The 20717-nt window shown below is 47.7% G+C and overlaps 1 protein-coding gene across 2 annotated transcripts in view; it reads left to right on the top strand.

Moving 5' to 3' along the window:
* TTC28 (tetratricopeptide repeat domain 28) overlaps positions 1-20717 on the top strand; it is a 510505-nt gene that overhangs the window by 444990 nt on the left and 44798 nt on the right. For both annotated transcript variants that reach the window (XM_073313673.1, XM_073313672.1), the window contains exon 13: positions 18933-19073. In XM_073313673.1, coding sequence (XP_073169774.1) covers positions 18933-19073 — 141 coding nt within the window. The remainder of the gene's footprint in view (positions 1-18932; positions 19074-20717) is intronic.

The raw sequence follows: 20717 nt of genomic DNA, 5'->3' as shown, positions 1-20717 counted from the left end.
GGCAGGGAGACCTCTGTGGATTAGTATGTTGTTCAGAGGTATTTTGGAAATATTCCTTGAGACGGAGACGTCGAAAATAGCGGCAGGAGCAGTTAGCTGGAGATGGACTGCATGTATCTCGGAGAAAACTGATATTTGCCGCTCTCTGCTTTGCTGCCCAGTGTTCCGGGGGTGCGGGACTGGTGATGTCAGTGTGATCCGTGTGGGAAAAGGAGAAAGAACTGGGGGCTCAGGCTCAGTGCTGTGTGGAGGGTTTGTGTGCCTGTAGGGTGCGCCGGCAGCACCATGAATCTCTCATCCTTGCTACTTATGCAGCCACTTCCTGTAACTTCATTCATGCGCAGAACGTAGCTGGGTTAGAAGAAAAGGAACAAAATACAAGAAAATGTTAGAGGTTTGGCTCTGGGATATTGCTGGACAATTATAAAGAAAAGAAAAATGAGTAAAAACCTGGTTACAGAAATTCCCAGCTGTGAAATGTTTTGTATGAAACTAAAGTAATAGCCTGGAAAATTCCTTTGCAGCATCCCAGATATTGAGATTTGAGTGTTCACATTTAGGAGAAGCAGGTCTACATGAGGCAGAAATCCAGGTGTGTCTTGTGGGTACATATCATGTATGCTTTCCTGGGATACTGGCTGTGAATGCAACATGTCGTGGTGTGTGCACAGACACATGTTCACATGCTTGCCCCGTAGTTGTCTGATGGTGGAAGCCAGTATGATATAGAGGAAGGAACACAGGACTGGGATTCAGGGAGGTCCTGAGTTCTGATCCTGTCTCTGCCACTGAACTCACCATGTGGCCTTGGGCAAGTCACTTCCCCTTTCTCTTTCTGAGCTTCCCCATCTCTAAAATGAGGATAGTATTCACCCACCTTCCTTACTGGGGTGTTGTGGGATTATGAATGTTCAGTGCTTTAAACTAATGTGGTGTCTTTTAAGTAGCTATAAGTGTATGTACATGAGCGACAGGCACTGCCATGGGGAAGAGTAAAAGGTAAACTATATAGCGAGCAATTGACTCTGTCCCCGACATTCCCAAATCCGCAATTATTGAATTCTTAATTATCCCTCATTTGAATAAAAGTGGAATTCATTCTGCTGAGGGGGTGTGACCTTCCAGGAACCTAGGGATGGCTCCCTGAAGGGAATCCAGAGCTCTTCACAGCTGCGCCATTAGGTTATTCATTTCACTGAAGGCTGCAGCTGTCAGAAACAAATGGCATGTGAGCAATTTTTTTAAAAAGGGCTCCTGGCAGAAGTGATGGGAGTATTCCTGAGCTCAAATATCTCTAGGGGACAAGATGTAAGAGTGGAGGCGGCATCCTTCCCACTAAAGCCCAGACAAGCTTGAACCACGGTATCAGTGATATCCAAATAATAATAAATAATCACTAGATTAATGCCAACCCAACCAGCACCTTACAAGAAATGGAGGCACCAACTCTGTTCTCATCATAGAATCATAGAATATCAGGGTTGGAAGGGACCCCAGAAGGTCATCTAGTCCAACCCCCTGCTCAAAGCAGGACCAATTCCCAGTTAAATCATCCCAGCCAGGGCTTTGTCAAGCCTGACCTTAGAAACCTCTAAGGAAGGAGATTCTACCACCTCCCTAGGTAACGCATTCCAGTGTTTCACCACCCTCTTAGTGAAAAAGTTTTTCCTAATATCCAATCTAAACCTCCCCCACTGCAACTTGAGACCATTACTCCTCGTTCTGTCATCTGCTACCATTGAGAACAGTCTAGAGCCATCCTCTTTGGAACCCCCTTTCAGGTAGTTGAAAGCAGCTATCAAATCCCCCCTCATTCTTCTCTTCTGCAGGCTAAACAATCCCAGCTCCCTCAGCCTCTCCTCATAACTCATGTGTTCCAGTCCCCTAATCATTTTCGTTGCCCTTCGCTGGACTCTCTCCAATTTATCCACATCCTTCTTGAAGTGTGGGGCCCAAAACTGGACACAGTACTCCAGATGAGGCCTCACCAATGTCGAATAGAGGGGAACGATCACGTCCCTCGATCTGCTCGCTATGCCCCTACTTATACATCCCAAAATGCCATTGGCCTTCTTGGCAACAAGGGCACACTGCTGACTCATATCCAGCTTCTCGTCCACTGTCACCCCTAGGTCCTTTTCCGCAGAACTGCTGCCTAGCCATTCGGTCCCTAGTCTGTAGCTGTGCATTGGGTTCTTCCGTCCTAAGTGCAGGACCCTGCACTTATCCTTATTGAACCTCATCAGATTCCTTTTGGCCCAATCTTCCAATTGGTCTAGGTCCTTCTGTATCCTATCCCTCCCCTCCAGCGTATCTACCACTCCTCCCAGTTTAGTATCATCCGCAAATTTGCTGAGAGTGCAATCCACACCATCCTCCAGATCATTTATGAAGATATTGAATAAAACCGGCCCCAGGACCGACCCTTGGGGCACTCCACTTGATACCGGCTGCCAACTAGACATGGAGCCATTGATCACTACCCGTTGAGCCCGACAATCTAGCCAGCTTTCTACCCACCTTATAGTGCATTCATCCAGCCCATACTTCCTTAACTTGCTGACAAGAATACTATGGGAGACCGTGTCAAAAGCTTTGCTAAAGTCAAGAAACAATACATCCACTGCTTTCCCTTCATCCACACAACCAGTAATCTCATCATAAAAGGCGATTAGATTAGTCAGGCATGACCTTCCCTTGGTGAATCCATGCTGGCTGTTCCTGATCACTTTCCTCTCATGCAAGTGCTTCAGGATTGATTCTTTGAGGACCTGCTCCATGATTTTTCCAGGGACTGAGGTGAGACTGACTGGCCTGTAGTTCCCAGGATCTTCCTTCTTCCCTTTTTTAAAGATTGGCACTACATTAGCCTTTTTCCAGTCATCCGGGACTTCCCCGGTTCGCCACGAGTTTTCAAAGATAATGGCCAGTGGCTCTGCAATCACAGCCGCCAATTCCTTCAGCACTCTCGGATGCAACTCGTCCGGCCCCATGGACTTGTGCACGTCCAGCTTTTCTAAATAGTCCCTAACCGCCTCTATCTCCACAGAGGGCTGGCCATCTCTTCCGAATTTTGTGATGCCCAGCGCAGCAGTCTGGGAGCTGACCTTGTTAGTGAAAACAGAGGCAAAAAAAGCATTGAGTACATTAGCTTTTTCCACATCCTCTGTCACTAGGTTGCCTCCCTCATTCAGTAAGGGGCCCACACATTCCTTGGCTTTCTTCTTGTTGCCAACATACCTGAAGAAACCCTTCTTGTTACTCTTGACATCTCTGGCTAGCTGCAGCTCCAGGTGCGATTTGGCCCTCCTGAGAACATTCCTACATGCCCGAGCAATATTTTTATACTCTTCCCTGGTCATATGTCCAACCTTCCACTTCTTGTAAGCTTCTTTTTTATGTTTAAGATCCGCTAGGATTTCACCATTAAGCCAAGCTGGTCGCCTGCCATATTTACTATTCTTTCGACTCATCGGGATGGTTTGTCCCTGTAACCTCAACAGGGATTCCTTGAAATACAGCCAGCTCTCCTGGACTCCTTTCCCCTTCAAGTTAGTCCCCCAGGGGATCCTGGCCATCCGTTCCCTGAGGGAGTCGAAGTCTGCTTTCCTGAAGTCCAGGGTCCGTATCCTGCTGCTTACCTTTCTTCCCTGCGTCAGGATCCTGAACTCAACCAACTCATGGTCACTGCCTCCCAGATTCCCATCCACTTTTGCTTCCCCCACTAATTCTACCCGGTTTGTGAGCAGCAGGTCAAGAAAAGCGCCCCCCCTAGTTGGCTCCTCTAGCACTTGCACCAGGAAATTGTCCCCTACGCTTTCCAAAAACTTCCTGGATTGTCCTCCGTGGTGTGGCGGGTTCCGGAGCTGTGGAGATTTTATAGACAATATAGCCTGGAGTTCTTTTGCTCCTGTTGGTTGCAGACAGACCCTTAGGGTTACATTGTCCAAGCCATGCTTGGAGACTGGGCTGTGTGATTCCTTTTTTAAGTCAGTGTCTAAAATCAGTTCCCTCCATCCCCAGCTGACATTTTCTGGGCTTTGGGGATTGTATCCTGCATGTGGATGCTGCTTCCAACATGCCCTGTACGTACATGTTGGCACTTGATCTTTTCTATAAGAATTAGAACCATCCTTTCCGGACAGTGGGTAGTAACAAATAGGGCAAGAGAAACAGAATAGAAAGTGAGCTCCTTAAATCTGTCCCCATGTCTCCTTTTACCAATGGGGTTACAAATTCACCAAGGTTTAGGCAGCTGAACCCCACCCTCTAGGAATGCAGAGACCCTGTCATCTCTGATGCAAATGTCCATTATGCTCTGACCTCTGTTTGCACAACAGATTCACTGGATCACTCACAATTCCATCCACCATCAGTTCCCATAACAACATATAAGAATGGTCATACTGAATCAGACTCATGGTTCATCTAGCCCAGTGTCCTCTGTCTGATGGTGACCAGTGCCAGATGCTTCTGGCAGTTGGAGGTTCAGGGACATCTCGGAGCATGGGGTTGTGTCCCTGACCATCTTGGCGAATAGCCATTGATGGACCTATCCTCCATGAACTTACTTTATTCTTTTTTGAGCTCGCTTACGCTTTTGGCCTTCTCAGCATCCCATTGGCAATGAGTTCCACAGGCTGACTATATGTTGTGTGTAGAAGTACTTCCTTTTGTTTTTTTTAAATCTGCTGCCTATTCATTTTATTGATTGACCCTTAGTTGTTGTGTTATGTGAAGTTGTGACTGAGGTCACAGGGGGGCCACGCTGAGATTGCTCAATTAGGGCAAACTGTAAAGAATGGGGCAGGCAATCCCCAAAACTGGTGATTATTTTAATACTTAGCTCCATCAAGCTACCAACAAAACAGCTTCTATAATACCTTATTGATTACCCAGAAGCCAAAAACACAGCTCCCTTAAAGCAACCCAGCCTTTGGGCTCCCACCCTGACAGCCAAGTCAAATATGATGAGGATTATTGAAAATCTTGTTCATCATATAAAAGTTCTACCAATCCCAAAGGAAACAATACCTCCCCAGGTCAATGAATATTTTAGATCTTACCCAAAAACACGCTTATAACCAATTCTTATTAACTAAAATTTATTTAAAAAAAAAAGAGAGTGATGATTGGTTAAAGGATTATTATATGTACAGACATGTATAGAGTTATTAGGTCACTCTCATAGTGGAGATGATGAGCTTTAGAGTTGCATAGAGTTCTTTCAGAATTAGTCCACTGGTTCGTTCAATCCAGTGTTCAATATCAGGGTGACCTAGAATGAAACTGGAGATCTCAATCTTGTGGCTCAAACTTCCCCTGATGAAACATAAGCAGATTTGAGATGAAAGGATCAGGTCCCAAAAGCCCTTTATACTTTGTTCGGGCAGCCTCTTGACCACATGCAGTGCTTGGCTGAACAATAGTGTCTTTAAAGTAACCTCCTATTTCCTAAACATCACCGGTAATTAGCTACATGTATTAACATAAATCTCCCACCATTTGCAGGTGATTTGCTTTATACTTCAAAGAGAAATTACGACAGTGATATTACTACATTCATCTGATATGCATCTGAGGAAGTGAGCTGTAGCTCACGAAAGCTTATGCTCTAATAAATTGGTTAGTCTCTAAGGTGCCACAAGTCCTCCTTTTCTTTTTACTACATTCACAGTTCATTTAAATGTTAATATCTCCTTTTGATCTCTGAATTAACAGAATACAGGGATAGACAGGTTTGGTTACATTGTTAACCTCTAACAATATATATGTACACATACAAAAACACAAATATTATCTACTAAAAAGATGGAATATGGGTCAATTAGCCTTTCTGACCCTGTGTCACAGAAGTGTTAAATAATACTTCCCTATTCACTTTCTCCACATGTTGGTGATTTCATACAGATTTAGGTTATTTTATCTCCTCTTCGTCATCTCTTTTCTAAACTGAACAGTCCCAGTCTTTTTAATCTTTCCTTGTACAGAAGCTGTCCTATACTCCCAATCGTTTTTGTTGCCTTTCTCTGCACCTTTTCCAATTTTAATATATTGTAGCAATATAAATATGGGGCAATGAGAACTGCACACAATATTCAAGGTGTGGGCATACTATGGATTTACATAGCGGCATTAGAATATTTTTGTTTTATCTTTCCCTTTCCTGACATTTCCTAACTTTCTATCAGCTTTTTTGACTCCACTGCTCATTGAGCAGATGTTTTCAGAGAACTATCCACAATGACTCCAAGTTTTCCTTCTTGAGTGGTAACAGCTAATTCAGATCCCATAATTTTGTATGTATAGTTGGGATTCTTTTTTCAAATGTGGATTACTTTGCATTTGTCAATATTGAATTTTATCTGCCATTTTGTTGCCCAGTCAATCCAGTTTTGTGAGATTCCTTTGTGACTCTTTGCAGTCTGCTTTGGACTTAACTGTCTTGAGTAGAATCAGAGAAATGTAGGTCTGGAAGGGACCTTAAGAAATCATGAAGTCCAGCTCCCTGCTCTGTGGCAGGACCAAATAAAGCTAGACCACCCCAGGCAGGTGTTTGTCCAACTTGTTTTTAAAAACTATCAGTGATGGAGATTCCACAACCTCCCTTGGAAACCTAGTCCAGAGCTTAACTACCCTTATAGTTAGAAAGTTTTTCCTAACATCTAACCTAAGTCTCATTTGCTGCAGAGAAAGCCCATTACTTCTTGTGCTGCCTTCAGTGCACATGGAGAACAATTGATCACCATCCTCTTTATAACAGCCTTTAACATATTTGAAGAGTGTTCTCTTCTCAGCACTAAACATGCCCAGTTTTTTTAACCTTTCCTCACAGGTCAGGGTTTCTAAACCTTTTATCATTTTTGTTGCTCTCTTCTGGACACTCTTCAGTTTCTCCATGTCTTCCCTAAAGTGTGGCACTCAGAATTGGACACAGTACTCCAGCTGAGGCCTCACCAGTGCCAAGTAAAGCTGGACAGTTAGCTCCCATGACTTATGTATGACAGTCCTGTTAATACACCCCAGAATGGTATTAGCCTTTTTCACAGCCACATCACATTGTTGACTTATATTCAGTTTGTGAACCACTATAACCCCAGATCCTTTCAACAGTACCACCACCTAGCCAGTTATTCCCCATTTATTGAATTTCATTTTGCTGAATTCAGATCAATTCTCCAATTTGTCAAGGTTGTTTTGAATTCTAATCCTGTCTTCCAAAGTGCTTGCAACCCCTCCCAGCATGGTGTTACCCGCAAGTTTTATAAACATACTCTCCACTCCATTATCCGAGTCATAAATGGATAATCCTGGTCCCAGGATGGACCCCTTCAGGACCTGACTTAACATTTTTTTTGCTGTTAGTATTTGTGTCCTTCGCTAGATTGTTTTTCGAATTCTTTCTTGGCCGCCCTTATTATACTTTTACGCTGGACTTGTCAGAGCTTCTTTCTGTTTTTCTCGCTATTTTTCTCTTTGTAGGTTGGGCTTAAAGAACCCACCCTAACATCAGAGCCCATGGGGTCTGCGTGCATTGGAGGGCAGGGAGGGGCTTCTCCCCATGCTATGCCGTTCCTGCAGCCAGGCTGTCATTCAGCACTCTCTCAGGGCCACACTCGATAATGGCAAGTGGTTTACCTAAGCCATGAGCTTGAAGAAAGAATCCTCCCTGGCTCAGGTCATGACAAGTTCGGGAGCATCTGATGATGACTGAAAAGGAAAATGGCTTTGCCTAGGAGCTAGAGGCAGAAGAAAGTTCCCTTGGCAGCTGCTGGGGGCCTGCGTTGCAGTCACGGATTCACTGGTTGGGATGGAGTGTCCTTTGGAAACAAGGTTATCAGGATTTGGGGGCATGGAGGGAAGCGTGAGCTCGTGGTGTGTTCCTAATGTGGCATGCAGCTTTGTCGCTAAATGGCTTACAGGATTGAGAGGGCAGCAAATGGCTAGGGCTGAAGCTCCTGGTCTGTCCCTGAGGTCTCAGAGCTGGCTTAGTGTGATTTGCTGCAGGGAATTACATGGACAGATTCTTTTCACTTGGTGGCTTTATGTGGAACTTCATACACCACTTTGAAACCACTTCCCAGCTTGTACCCTGTGGGGCTCTCCTTTGCTTGTCACCAGACCTGAGAGTGCCAGGCCCCCAAAAGAGATTAGAGCAACTGCTCTCCCGGACCTACTGCTCTCTGGGAGTTACTCTCTTCCTGCCAGCAAAGAGCAGAGAGGGTTAAATGTGAAACACAGCACAGGTTTAGCACAAACCCGAAGACTGCTATTTGACTTTGACTCCCCAGTTCATGCCTTGGCCATGTTTCCTTTTGTTTTGTTTAAAGGCAGAGCACAGTGCCTGGTGGCCTGTTCTGGGAAGGGATTCCCGAACGTCCTTCTGTCGGTGTCTATAATTCTTCAAACACCGTCACAGTGTGTTAATCAAGGAGCTGCATTTCTATGAATAAAGTGCCTTAATCCTGTGGCGTTAGAGCAGGGGTGGGCAAACTTTTTGGCCCAAGGGCCTCATCGGGGTTTGGAAACAGTATGGAGGGCTGTGTAGGGAAGGCTGTCCCTCTGCAAACAGCCTGGCCCCCGCCCCCTATCCGCCCCTTCCCACTACCCGCCCCTGACTGCCCCCCTCAGGACCCCTGACCCATCCAACTCCCCCTGCTCCTTGTCCCCTGACCGCCCCCTCCTGGGACCTCCCGCCCCTAACCCCCCCCCCCCCAGGATGCCCCCCATCCAACCCCCCCCTGCTCCCTATCCCCTGACTGCCCTGACCCCTATCCACACCCCTGCTCCCTGACAGGCCCCCCAGGACCCCCAACCCATACAAACCTCCCCCACTCCTTGTCCCCTGACCGCCCTCTCCCGGGACCCCACCCCCATCCAACTCCCCCTGCTCCCTGTCTCCTGACTGCCCTCCCCCCGAACCTCCGCGCCATCCAACCGCCCCCTATCCCCTGACTGCCCCCCTGGGACCTCCTGCCCCTTATCCAGCCCCCCCGCGCCCTCACCATGCTGCTCAAGCGGCAGAACAGGCTTATGCGGAAGCCTGGGAGGGGGGCAGGTGCAAGCCGCGATGCCTGTGCAGTGGCAGGGGAGAGGGAATAGTGGGGGAGGGGCTGGGGGCTAGCCCCCCCGGCCAGGCAGGACAGTCCTGCGGGCCAGATGTGGCCCACGGGCCGTAATTTGCCCACCTTTCCCTTAGAGGATCGTTTCTGCATTCAATAAGATCCTCACAGCAAAAAATCCAGTTGAAAGGACTTTGAAATTTGCTTGTGTTCTGTTTGGACAGATTATTCCCAAGGATGCACAGGGCCTGCTGTGCTGGGCAGATGAATTCAGGTTTCTATCTTCTCCCAGAAGCTCTGCCCCCCTTTCTGGGAGACAGAGGTGTTCATATCGCACAATCTGCAGCTCGGAAATAAAACCCAAGGAAGGGGAGGCTGTTGGGAAACGAGCTCCATCAGTTGTGTGCTGATGTTCAGTCAGCTCTTTTTCATTCTTCAGTAGGGTAACCAGATAGCAAGTGTGAAAAATTGGCACGGGGGTGTAATAGGAGCCTATATAAGACAAAGCCCCGATTATCAGGACTGTCCCTATAAAATCGGGACATCTGGTCACCCTATTCTTCAGGGGTTTCTTTGGCTTCGGTCCAGACTTAGAATAGAATTTCATTGGTGGAAAGAACATTGACCAGGAAGTATATTTACAAGACAACCTCTGTCTAGTGCAGAGATGCTGAGAGATTCCAGTTGCCAGTGGCGGCGCACACACATTGTAAATCCTGTTGTGTGTTAACCAGATTTGTGTGCTCTTTATTTTGAAAATTTGCCCTAAAATCTTTTCTGTCCGTGGTGTGAGATTAATTTCCCTTTGTTGTTTTATGAAGTGACTTTCAGTGACAAAAGACAGCATGGTGACCACGAGAGTGAAGTGTGGCAGGGCGGATGGTCTTTGGAGCAAACCAGAGCTGCGGCTGCATTTAAGGAGTGGGGTGAAGCTGCTGAAATGCTGTTGTGCCAGGCTCACACCCTCCAGTCTTTCCCTGTCCACTGGCTGAGAGCCCCCTGGTTCTGGACTCCCACTTCTCGTTCCTTGGAACACATCTGACCACACAGTCATAGAATCATAGAATATCAGGGTTGTAAGGGACCCCTGAAGGTCATCTAGTCCAACCCCCCGCTCGAAGCAGGACCAATTCCCAGTTAAATCATCCCAGCCAGGGCTTTGTCAAGCCTGACCTTAAAAACCTCTAAGGAAGGAGATTCTACCACCTCCCTAGGTAACGCATTCCAGTGTTTCACCACCCTCTTAGTGAAAAAGTTTTTCCTAATATCCAATCTAAACCTCCCCCACTGCAACTTGAGACCATTACTCCTCGTTCTGTCATCTGCTACCATTGAGAACAGTCTAGAGCCATCCTCTTTGGAACCCCCTTTCAGGTAGTTGAAAGCAGCTATCAAATCCCCCCTCATTCTTCTCTTCTGCAGGCTAAACAATCCCAGCTCCCTCAGCCTCTCCTCATAAGTCATGTGTTCTAGACCCCTAATCATTTTTGTTGCCCTTCGCTGGACTCTCTCCAATTTATCCACATCCTTCTTGTAGTGTGGGGCCCAAAACTGGACACAGTACTCCAGATGAGGCCTCACCAATGTCGAATAGAGGGGAACAATCACGTCCCTCGATCTGCTCGCTATGCCCCTACTTATACATCCCAAAATGCCTTTGGCCTTCTTGGCAACAAGGGCACACTGCTGACTCATATCCAGCTTCTCGTCCACTGTCACCCCTAGGTCCTTTTCCGCAGAACTGATGCCTAGCCATTCGGTCCCTAGTCTGTAGCGGTGCATTGGATTCTTCCATCCTAAGTGCAGGACCCTGCACTTATCCTTATTGAACCTCATCAGATTTCTTTTGGCCCAATCCTCCAATTTGTCTAGGTCCTTCTGTATCCTATCCCTCCCCTCCAGCGTATCTACCACTCCTCCCAGTTTAGTATCATCCGCAAATTTGCTAAGAGTGCAATCCACACCATCCTCCAGATCATTTATGAAGATATTGAACAAAACCGGCCCCAGGACCGACCCTTGGGGCACTCCACTTGACACCGGCTGCCAACTAGACATGGAGCCATTGATCACTACCCGTTGAGCCCGACAATCTAGCCAGCTTTCTACCCACCTTATAGTGCATTCCTCCAGCCCATACTTCCTTAACTTGCTGACAAGAATACTGTGGGAGACCGTGTCAAAAGCTTTGCTAAAGTCAAGAAACAATACATCCACTGCTTTCCCTTCGTCCACAGAACCAGTAATCTCATCATAAAAGGCGATTAGATTAGTCAGGCATGACCTTCCCTTGGTGAATCCATGCTGACTGTTCCTGATCACTTTCTTCTCATGCAAGTGCATCAGGATTGATTCTTTGAGGACCTGCTCCATGATTTTCCCAGGGACTGAGGTGAGACTGACTGGCCTGTAGTTCCCAGGATCCTCCTCCTTCCCTTTTTTAAAGATTGTCACTACATTAGCCTTTTTCCAGTCATCCGGGACTTCCCTGGTTCGCCACGAGTTTTCAAAGATAATGGCCAATGGCTCTGCAATCACAGCCGCCAATTCCTTCAGCACTCTCGGATGCAACTCGTCCGGCCCCATGGACTTGTGCACGTCCAGCTTTTCTAAATAGTCCCTAACCACCTCTATCTCCACAGAGGGCTGGCCATCTATTCCCCATTTTGTGATGTCAAATCAGTCATTGCAATATCAGCCTGATAATATCAGACTCTCCTGTGCTTGTGCAGCATCTTCTCTCGTGTGGAACCCAAAACAGTTTTCCAAAACTACAAACATGCAGGAATCATTTCACTGCTGCGATGTACAGAAGTGAAATGGTGAACTGGAAACAGCACAAGTGCCGTTTCGCAGGCTGGGGTGGAGAGCACGTGACACACCCTTTTGCTTACAAGTAAACCTTTATGGAGAGTAATTAGGGAGCCTGCAGTGCCACCTATTTCTGCAGCTGGGAGTAGGCTGCAAACACACCACTCACTTCTGGAATAAGGAGGTTTGTTTTTGCAAAAACAGTGTCTGAAGTGTGAGTACTTCAGGGACATGTAGCTCCTTGATGAAGGAGTCTAATTGGTGGGGAAGACACAGGAAGTGAAGCAGGAGTGAGATGCAGAAGTGTACAGAGGCTTACAGCCCTGGCTCTACATGTTTATTGGCCACAGTAAATATTTTTCTAATGTCAGCCCTTCTGAGCCGCTTCCAGCTGCTCTGCAGATAGATGAATAACTGGTCTCCTCAGAGCAGTCAGTTATTGAGCATTTAGCCTCTTTGAGACTTCGTATGCATTCTCTGCTGCCAATGTACAGAAACCACAGCAAAATGAGTATGAAATAAATCCCTTTGCAATGGCCATCTTGAAAGCAAAAGCCAGAGTTGTCATGCTCAGTGATGAGAACACAACTCCAGGCAGCAGAGATGTGTGCAGAGAGAAGAGATTCCTGCACTCTTCATTCCTGCTAAAAGAAAAGGAGAACTTGTGGCACCTTAGAGACTAACAAATTTATTTGAGCATAAACTTTTGTGAGCTACAGCTCACTTCATCAGATGCATTCAGTGGAAAATACACTGGGGAGATTTATATACACAGAGAACATGAAACAATGGGTGTTACCATACATGCTATAACAAGAGTGATCACTTAAGATGAGCTATTACCAGCAGGAGAGCGGGGGCGGTGGGGGAAACTTTTGTAGTGATAATCAAGGTGGGCCATTTCCAGCAGTTGAGAAGAACGTCTGAGGAACAGTGGGGGGTTGGGGTGGGAAAATAAACATGGGGAAATAGTTTTACTTTGTGTAATGACCCATCCACTCCCAGTCTGTATTCAAGCCTAAGTTAATTGTATCCAGTTTGCAAATTAATTCCAATTCAGCAGTCTCTCTCTGGAGTCTGTTTTTGAAGTTTTTTTGTTGAAGAATTGCAACTTTTAGGACTGTAATCGAGTGACCAAAGAGACTGAAGTGTTCTCCGACTAGTTTTTGATTGTTATAGTTCTTGACGTCTGATTTATGTCCATTTATTCTTTTACGTAGAGACTGTCCAGTTTGCCCAATGTACATGGCAGAGGGGCATTGCTGGCACATGATGGCATATATCACACTGGTAGATGTGCAGGTGAACGAGCCTCTGATAGTGATGTGATTAGTCCCTATGGTGGTGTCCCCTGAATAGCTATGTGGACACAGTTGGCAACGGGCTTTGTTGCAAGGATAAGTTCCTGGGTTAGTGGTTCTGTTGTGTGGTGTGTGCTTGCTGGTGAGTATTTGCTTCAGGTTGGGGGGCTGTCTGTAAGCAAGGACTGGCCTGTCTCCCAAGATCCGTGAGAGTGATGGGTCGTCCTTCAGGATAGGTTGTAGATCCTTGATGATGCGTTGGAGAGGTTTTAGTTGGGGGCTGAAGGTGAAGGCTAGTGGCGTTCTGTTATTTTCTTTGTTGGGCCTGTCCTGTAGTAGGTGACTTCTGGGTACTCTTCTGGCTCTGTCAATCTGTTTCTTCACTTCAGCAGGTGGGTATTGTAGTTGTAAGAATGCTTGATAGAGATCTTGTAGGTGTTTGTCTCTGTCTGAGGGGTTGAAGCAAATGCGGTTGTATCGTAGAACTTGGCTGTAGACAATGGATCGTGTGGTGTGGTCTGGATGAAAGCTGGAGGCATGTAGGTAGGAATAGCGGTCAGTAGGTTTCCGGTATAGGGTGGTGTTTATGTGGCCATCGCTTATTAGCACCATAGTGTCCCGGAAGTGGATCTCTTGTGTGGACTGGTCCAGGCTGAGGTTGATGGCGGGATGGAAATTGTTGAAATCATAGTGGAATTCCTCAAGGGCTTCTTTTCCATGGGTCCAGATGATGAAGATGTCATCAATGTAGCGCAAGTAGAGTAGGGGTATTAGGGGACTAGAGCTGAGGAAGCGTTGTTCTAAGTCAGCCATAAAAATGTTGGCATACTGTGGGGCCATGCGGGTACCCATAGCAGTGCCGCTGATTTGAAGTATACATTGTCCCCAAATGTGAAATAGTTATGGGTGAGGACAAAGTCACAAAGTTCAACCACCAGGTTTGCCGTGACATTATCTGGGATACTGTTCCTGACGGCTTGTAGTCCATCTTTGTGTGGAATGTTGGTGTAGAGGGCTTCTACATCCATAGTGGCCAGGATGGTGTTTTCAGGAAGATCACCGATGGATTGTAGTTTCCTCAGGAAGTCAGTGGTGTCTCGAAACAGAGTGACAGAACCAGAAGAGTACCCAGAAGTCACCTACTACAGGACAGGCCCAACAAAGAAAATAACAGAACGCCACTAGCCTTCACCTTCAGCCCCCAACTAAAACCTCTCCAACGCATCACCAAGGATCTACAACCTATCCTGAAGGACGACCCATCACTCTCATGGATCTTGGGAGACAGGCCAGTCCTTGCTTACAGACAGCCCCCCAACCTGAAGCAAATACTCACCAGCAAGCACACACCACACAACAGAACCACTAACCCAGGAACTTATCCTTGCAACAAAGCCCGTTGCCAACTGTGTCCACATAGCTATTCAGGGGACACCATTATAGGGACTAATCACATCACTATCAGAGGCTCGTTCACCTGCACATCTACCAATGTGATATATGCCATCATGTGCCAGCAATGCCCCTCTGCCATGTACATTGGGCAAACTGGACAGTCTCTACGTAAAAGAATAAATGGACATAAATCAGACGTCAAGAATTATAACATTCAAAAACCAGTCGGAGAACACTTCAGTCTCTTTGGTCACTCGATTACAGACCTAAAAGTTACAATTCTTCAACAAAAAAAACTTCAAAAACAGACTCCAGAGAGAGACTGCTGAATTGGAATTAATTTGCAAACTGGATACAATTAACTTAGGCTTGAATACAGACTGGGAGTGGATGGGTCATTACACAAAGTAAAACTATTTCCCCATGTTTATTTTCCCACCCCAACCCCTCACTGTTCCTCAGACGTTCTTCTCAACTGCTGGAAATGGCCCACCTTGATTATCACTACAAAAGGTCGGTCCCGGTCCCCGTCGTCCCCCCTGTCGTCCCCCCCCCGCCCTGCTCTCCTGCTGGTAATAGCTCATCTTAAGTGATCACTCTCGTTACAGTGTGTATGGTAACACCCATTGTTTCATGTTCTCTGTGTATATAAATCTCCCCACTGTATTTTCCACTGAATGCATCCGATGCAGTGAGCTGTAGCTCATGAAAGCTTATGCTCAAATAAATTTGTTAGTCTCTAAAGTGCACAAGTACTCCTTTTCTTTTTGCGAATATAGACTAACACGGCTGCTACTCTGAAACCTTTCATTCCTGCTGGCATTCTGCAGCTAATTCCTGTTTAAGTGCTGGGGCATGTGGATGCTGTTAAGTGTTGCTCAGTTGTGACTGGGCCCAGCAGGGCACCCTAAGTCTGTGACTGCAGGCAGATTTCACAATGTGCCTTTGCTCCTTGGTTTGTAGTTAGTCCTTAAAGCCACTAATATATAACCTTTACAGAGAGAGAGAATTGGGGCAGGGGAAGAAAAGCAAGATTAGACATATATTCCCACAGACAGACATGCGCACACATTTGCACAGATAGGCGTGTGTGTGCACCATTAAATTACCTTCCATGTGGGTGTTTCTATGCTTTGCACACACAACACATGTGCCCGCACAAATACACACATATGGCAGAGGGTAGGGACTGCCATAAGCATAGAGACCAGGATTGTCCTTCTTGCAGAGCTGTGCTAAGTACCATGAGTGTGAAATGGGTTAGCAAAGCCTCCCTCCTGGCTTCTTTCATGGCCAGTGTCATTTCCGGGGAGAGCCCCAGCTGGCAGATGCATTCAAACACCATCCTGTTGGCCACTGTCAGTGACCAGACAGTCTGTGTTCCAAGTGACTAGGCCCACACTGGAGGGTGTGCACATAGCTACCAAGATTTGGGCAGCTGTGTGTGTGACATCTATGCAAATTATGTAATACGTACAGGGGGTGTTACAATTGCACATAATATAACTTGTTTTTAGCTTTTTCCTAAACCCCGCTCTGGGCCGTCCTTACCCATACACAAAGCTTGCAGCTGCGTGGGGCACCAAATTTCCTGCTCCAGCTCTTCCCCAGCCTCTGCTCCAGCTCTTCCCCAGGCCCCCACCCCTGCTCCACCCCCCCATCCGCCTTTTCCCCTGGGACCCCGCCCTAGCCCCCCCTCCCCTGGGCTCTGCAGCCGGGCTGGCACTACTGGTGAGTGCAGGCCCAGCCCCATCCCCACTCCCCTGGGCTCTGCAGCCGGGCTGCACTTTCCGGCAGCGGGAGTGCAGTGACCAGGCCTCAGCCACGCCACCATGGCCGGGGGGAGCTGTGTAGGGCCCCAGAATTGCTAGGGACAGCCCTGCACACACACACACACACAAACACACCACACCCTAGGAAATACCAAAATGTGTGTTAAAAAAGTATTATTTAGGTCACAAAGTCAAACACTTGAAAGTTAAGAAATGCCAGATGTAAGGAACATTACTGCTGCCTCCATTGTTTATCCAGTATGAAGAATTTGGCACAGTCTAAAAGGCAGTGTGGTCAAGCGAGATTTGGGCTCTGTTGCCAGCTCTACTAAGTGTCCTTGTGCAGCCACAGTGACCACTCTGTGAACTAGGTGAGTGATAGTTGCCTTCTCTGGAGATCGGGTTTGAGGCCTTGGTTAATAACAAGGCAGGTGAAATGCAGAGAAATACAGTACGCTCTGGAGAAGCTGGGCTACTACTCAGCCCTCCTGCCTCCCAGCACAGTGCCCTCTGTTTCAGGGGACTGTGTGTGGTTCTTGTTTCCACAACACTTCACTCAGCATGCAGTGTGGTATGAATTTAGATAGAACATATGGGCCAAAGGTGTTAATGTGACCCAGTCACTGTCCAGCATTAAACAGTTCTAAACAAAGTTCGGGGTTTGGTATCCAGAGACCTCAGTCTGCTTGGTACCATGGTGAAAACACCAGTAAAAGTTCTTTTAAACTTTTAGACACAGGAAAGACAGAAAAAAGAGTTCGAACATTTGAAATGTAAAGTGTTAAAAAGTCAGGCTTTCATTTTATTAGCATCCCTTGTTCCCTTTCCCTTAAGCTAGAGTGAGTTTTTAAAAGGAAGCCCCCTTGTTGGATAGTCGTTTAGGTGGTATCAAAGATGGTAAGAACTCTTCTTTTATCAGAAAAGAGAAGAGGTTAGTTAAGATGGGTTGGAGCTGCCATCATTGCTGCTGCTGTTAAAGTCCAGTCCTGTTTCCTGAGAAGACAAAACAACACAAACAAACACAAAAGAGAAGGGAAAGGAAAGGAAAGAGACCATGCAGCTTCTGTCTCTGGTGTTGACTTTCACTTGCAACCTCACTGCTTGGAAAAACACAGGCCTAGCACATGGTTTACTACCAGCCACTCCGAGACCTGGCAAACTTGTACCAGCATAGGGCTGTTTAGGGCATTGCTTTTAGCCACCTCTTTCTAGCCATAGGCTTACAGCAGTGTTGCAAAATGTACAGTCTTGGCCAGCTAAGCCAGACTCGTATTAGAAGAAAAAAGGAGAGTGATTGGAAAAAGAAGAAATAAGATGGGTAAGGAAAAGGACTCAGGGGATGGAGGAGAGAGACAGTCTCCCATCCTACTAGCCAGTGGAGGTGGCCGTGTCGTCTGAGTCTGGTCAGGAGGAAGGAGGTGGAGGATGGCAGCCGTGATGGTGAAGTTTACTCCTTCCCCTTCTCTCATCTTCCAGTCAGCCAGAATCAGCCTCCATCTGTGCCCTTATTTTCCACCCCAAAGTCTTTTTGAATAAAAACCCAAAGGAAGTGATGGTGGGCCCAATTTTGACAACAGCATGCAGACATCACAGAGCTGTGTGACGCTCGGCAGGTCTTTGGTGCCTGTGTGGCCAGTGGGGAGCATGTAGAGGTGTCTGCGCCAGACAGAACCAGCTGAACACGTTGCAGCTTGTCACTGGCCCAGGGTAGTGAGTTGTTAATTACCGATTGAGGGCCAGGAGCATGGCTGGGCTTATAGGTGTGTCACACTCTGCTTGCTATTGGGAGCCCTCCAGGACGGGGAGGAGCATGAGAGGTTACAAACAAGGGGAGGAAGGCAAGAGAGTGGGAGGGGAGGGGTAACTTGTGCATAATCCTCCATTGGAGCATCTCCCTCTGACCTCCCAAACATGAGGAAGAGGCCATGGGAGGAGTTGCCCCAGCTGTCATGGCTGAATTGCTCTGCGCACAGGGCAGACATGGTGGACAAGCTGCCAGTATTTGGCTGAACACCCCACTGCTTGTAGTTTCGATGAGGCAATGTGTCCTAGTGGATAGAGGATTGGATTGGGACTCCGAAGACGTGGGTTCTATTCCTAGCTCTTCTGGGTGACCTGGGACAAGTCCCATCCCTGTTCTTTGCCTCAGTTTCCCCATCTGTAAAGTGGGGCTAAAGATACTGGCCTGCTTTATGATGCACTTTGAGATCTGCTGGCGAGAAGTGCTAAAAGTCTGAAGGCCTCAGCAAGACTCCAAGGATGTGAGTCACACTCTGATGTGAGTCACGGTTTTGCAGAGGCTCCTGTTTCAGGCTGTGGCTTCAACCCCCAGTGCCTGTTACAAGCTGTGGGATTTTGGTTCCAGGATTCCCATCTGTAGGAGTCATGAGCCAGAGCCCTGAGCAGTGCCCCTGGGCAGAGGAGTGGGTCATTCTCCTCCTGTTGCTGGGTCTCCTTGGGAGAAGAGAACAGACCTTAGGCTAGAGAGTTCCTGTCCTCGGCCCAGGTTCTACTCTCACCCCCCCAGTATTTACAATGAAGCTGATGCTGTGCTCTGCCTTACTGACCTTTCTCTGCTGTTCTCTCCTCAGAGCCTGTGCCAGCAGCGAGACAGAGAGTGAAGCTGGGGACATCATGGACCAACAGTTTGAGGAGATGAACAATAAATTGAACTCAGTAACTGATCCAACCGGCTTCCTGCGAATGGTCAGCAGGAATAACCTCTTCAACAGGTGAGAGCTGGACCCTTCACCCAGCAGGATGCGGGTACAGCCAGCACAGGAGGGAGATGCTTTATTCCTTGAGGGGTTTCTCTTTGGTGTGTAGGATTCTGCCTCCTGTTGTGACACAGTGTGATAGAAATGCTGTTGTGGAACAATGTGAACTCGCTCCCCAGGGGCGCAGCTGAGAACAGAGCTGTTCAGAGTAGGAGCCATGTTCTATGATGTGCTGCCCCTGCCAGGAACCTCCCGAATGCTCTCTATAAGGCCTCTTAAAAAGGGTGGCAGAGGAGCTTGTCCATGCTACAAGCATTCCACAGCCTGTGCATCTGCGTGTGTGTCCATCATTTCACCATCAGCTGTCACTGCAGTCCCTGGTGCTTCCCAGGTGCAAAGTCTGCATGGCAGGTCCCTGGTGCGCATGAGGAATCTGCTCTTCTCCCGTCTCTAGGATACACATTGTTTTTTTGTCTTTCTACCCTTCCTTTCCCTCCCCGGTTAATTTAGTTAGACTGGGAAATGCTTGCTCTGAGAGGAGGATCTTGCACTGCGCCTTGACAAGGGTCAGACTGGATGAGTCTGCATGGAGCGTGTGGGGAAGGGATGCCCATCATGGTGCTGGCCCAGCGTGGAGCATGAGGGAGGGGCGCTTGGTGGCCTGTCAGTGAGCAGGTGGCCATTGTACGCGAGGCTTGCTTTCCATCTTAGATCCAGCTTGGGCCGGGGGGGTGTCTGGCATAGCTACTAGAAACTCAGATCCTAGAAGTTAGAGGAGGGAAAGCCCTGCTAGGTCTTCAAGGGGCTATGGCAGTGGCATGCCCATATCCCCATGAAACCCAACAGCTCTGCACAGCTAGGTAAGGAGAAGGGGCAGTGAATGGGGTGTGGGGCTGCCTTGCTCACCCAGAAATACAGCGCTGGCCGGGGCTTTGTTGTCATCTGAGTAGTTAGGTTTTGGGGCCATTGTGGACCATGTTTCTAGGAGGGGATCAGAGATTTTCAGGATCGTGGAGCGAGCAAGAAGGGAATTGTAAGTCAGATTAAGGTGTGGCTCTGTCCCAAGGAGCATGTGGCAGGCACTCTGATAACCTCACCCTGCCCTGTGTCGCCAGCCCCTCTGATGTGTGCTGTTCTGGGCAAATGGAGATTGCGCAGACCGAGCTCACGTCTTTGGAGTGTAGAGCTTTCTGTTTGTTTGCCGACGGTACTTTCTCCTGGAAATGTTTGCTTCCCATTAATTTTAACGATGGCATTAATTAGCTGGGAAAATTATAGCACTGTACACCAGCTGCCCAATCTTTGCTCATTTTCTGCGTATTTGGAACTTGCTCAGGTCTCAGCCAGTCCCATCTCTGCGCTGATTAGAGCCAGCGTTTGAAGTGAAATTGGAGACAGAATCTTACCAGGGTCACCAGTCCCCAGATAATGATGCTGTGTGGAGCTGAAATAAGCACTCACTGGCTGCTGCTGGATCTGTGGCTTCCACACTGAGTCTGAGGTCAGGTACATCGACACCTCAGCAGCTGGAAAGGAGTCAGGCCTGGCTGCAGTGTTTAATATCACCACTGGAGCACGTCAGCTGGGACAGAGGCTCCCCGCGTGCGAGCCTGGGGCTGAAACGTTGGCACCAGCACTGGTCCATTCCCACTCTCAGAA

Source organism: Lepidochelys kempii, chromosome 15, assembly GCF_965140265.1.
Source record: "Lepidochelys kempii isolate rLepKem1 chromosome 15, rLepKem1.hap2, whole genome shotgun sequence".
NCBI lineage: Eukaryota > Metazoa > Chordata > Testudines > Cheloniidae > Lepidochelys > Lepidochelys kempii.
Note: the sequence above shows the minus strand (reverse complement) of the source record. Positions and strands in the feature narration are given on the sequence as shown.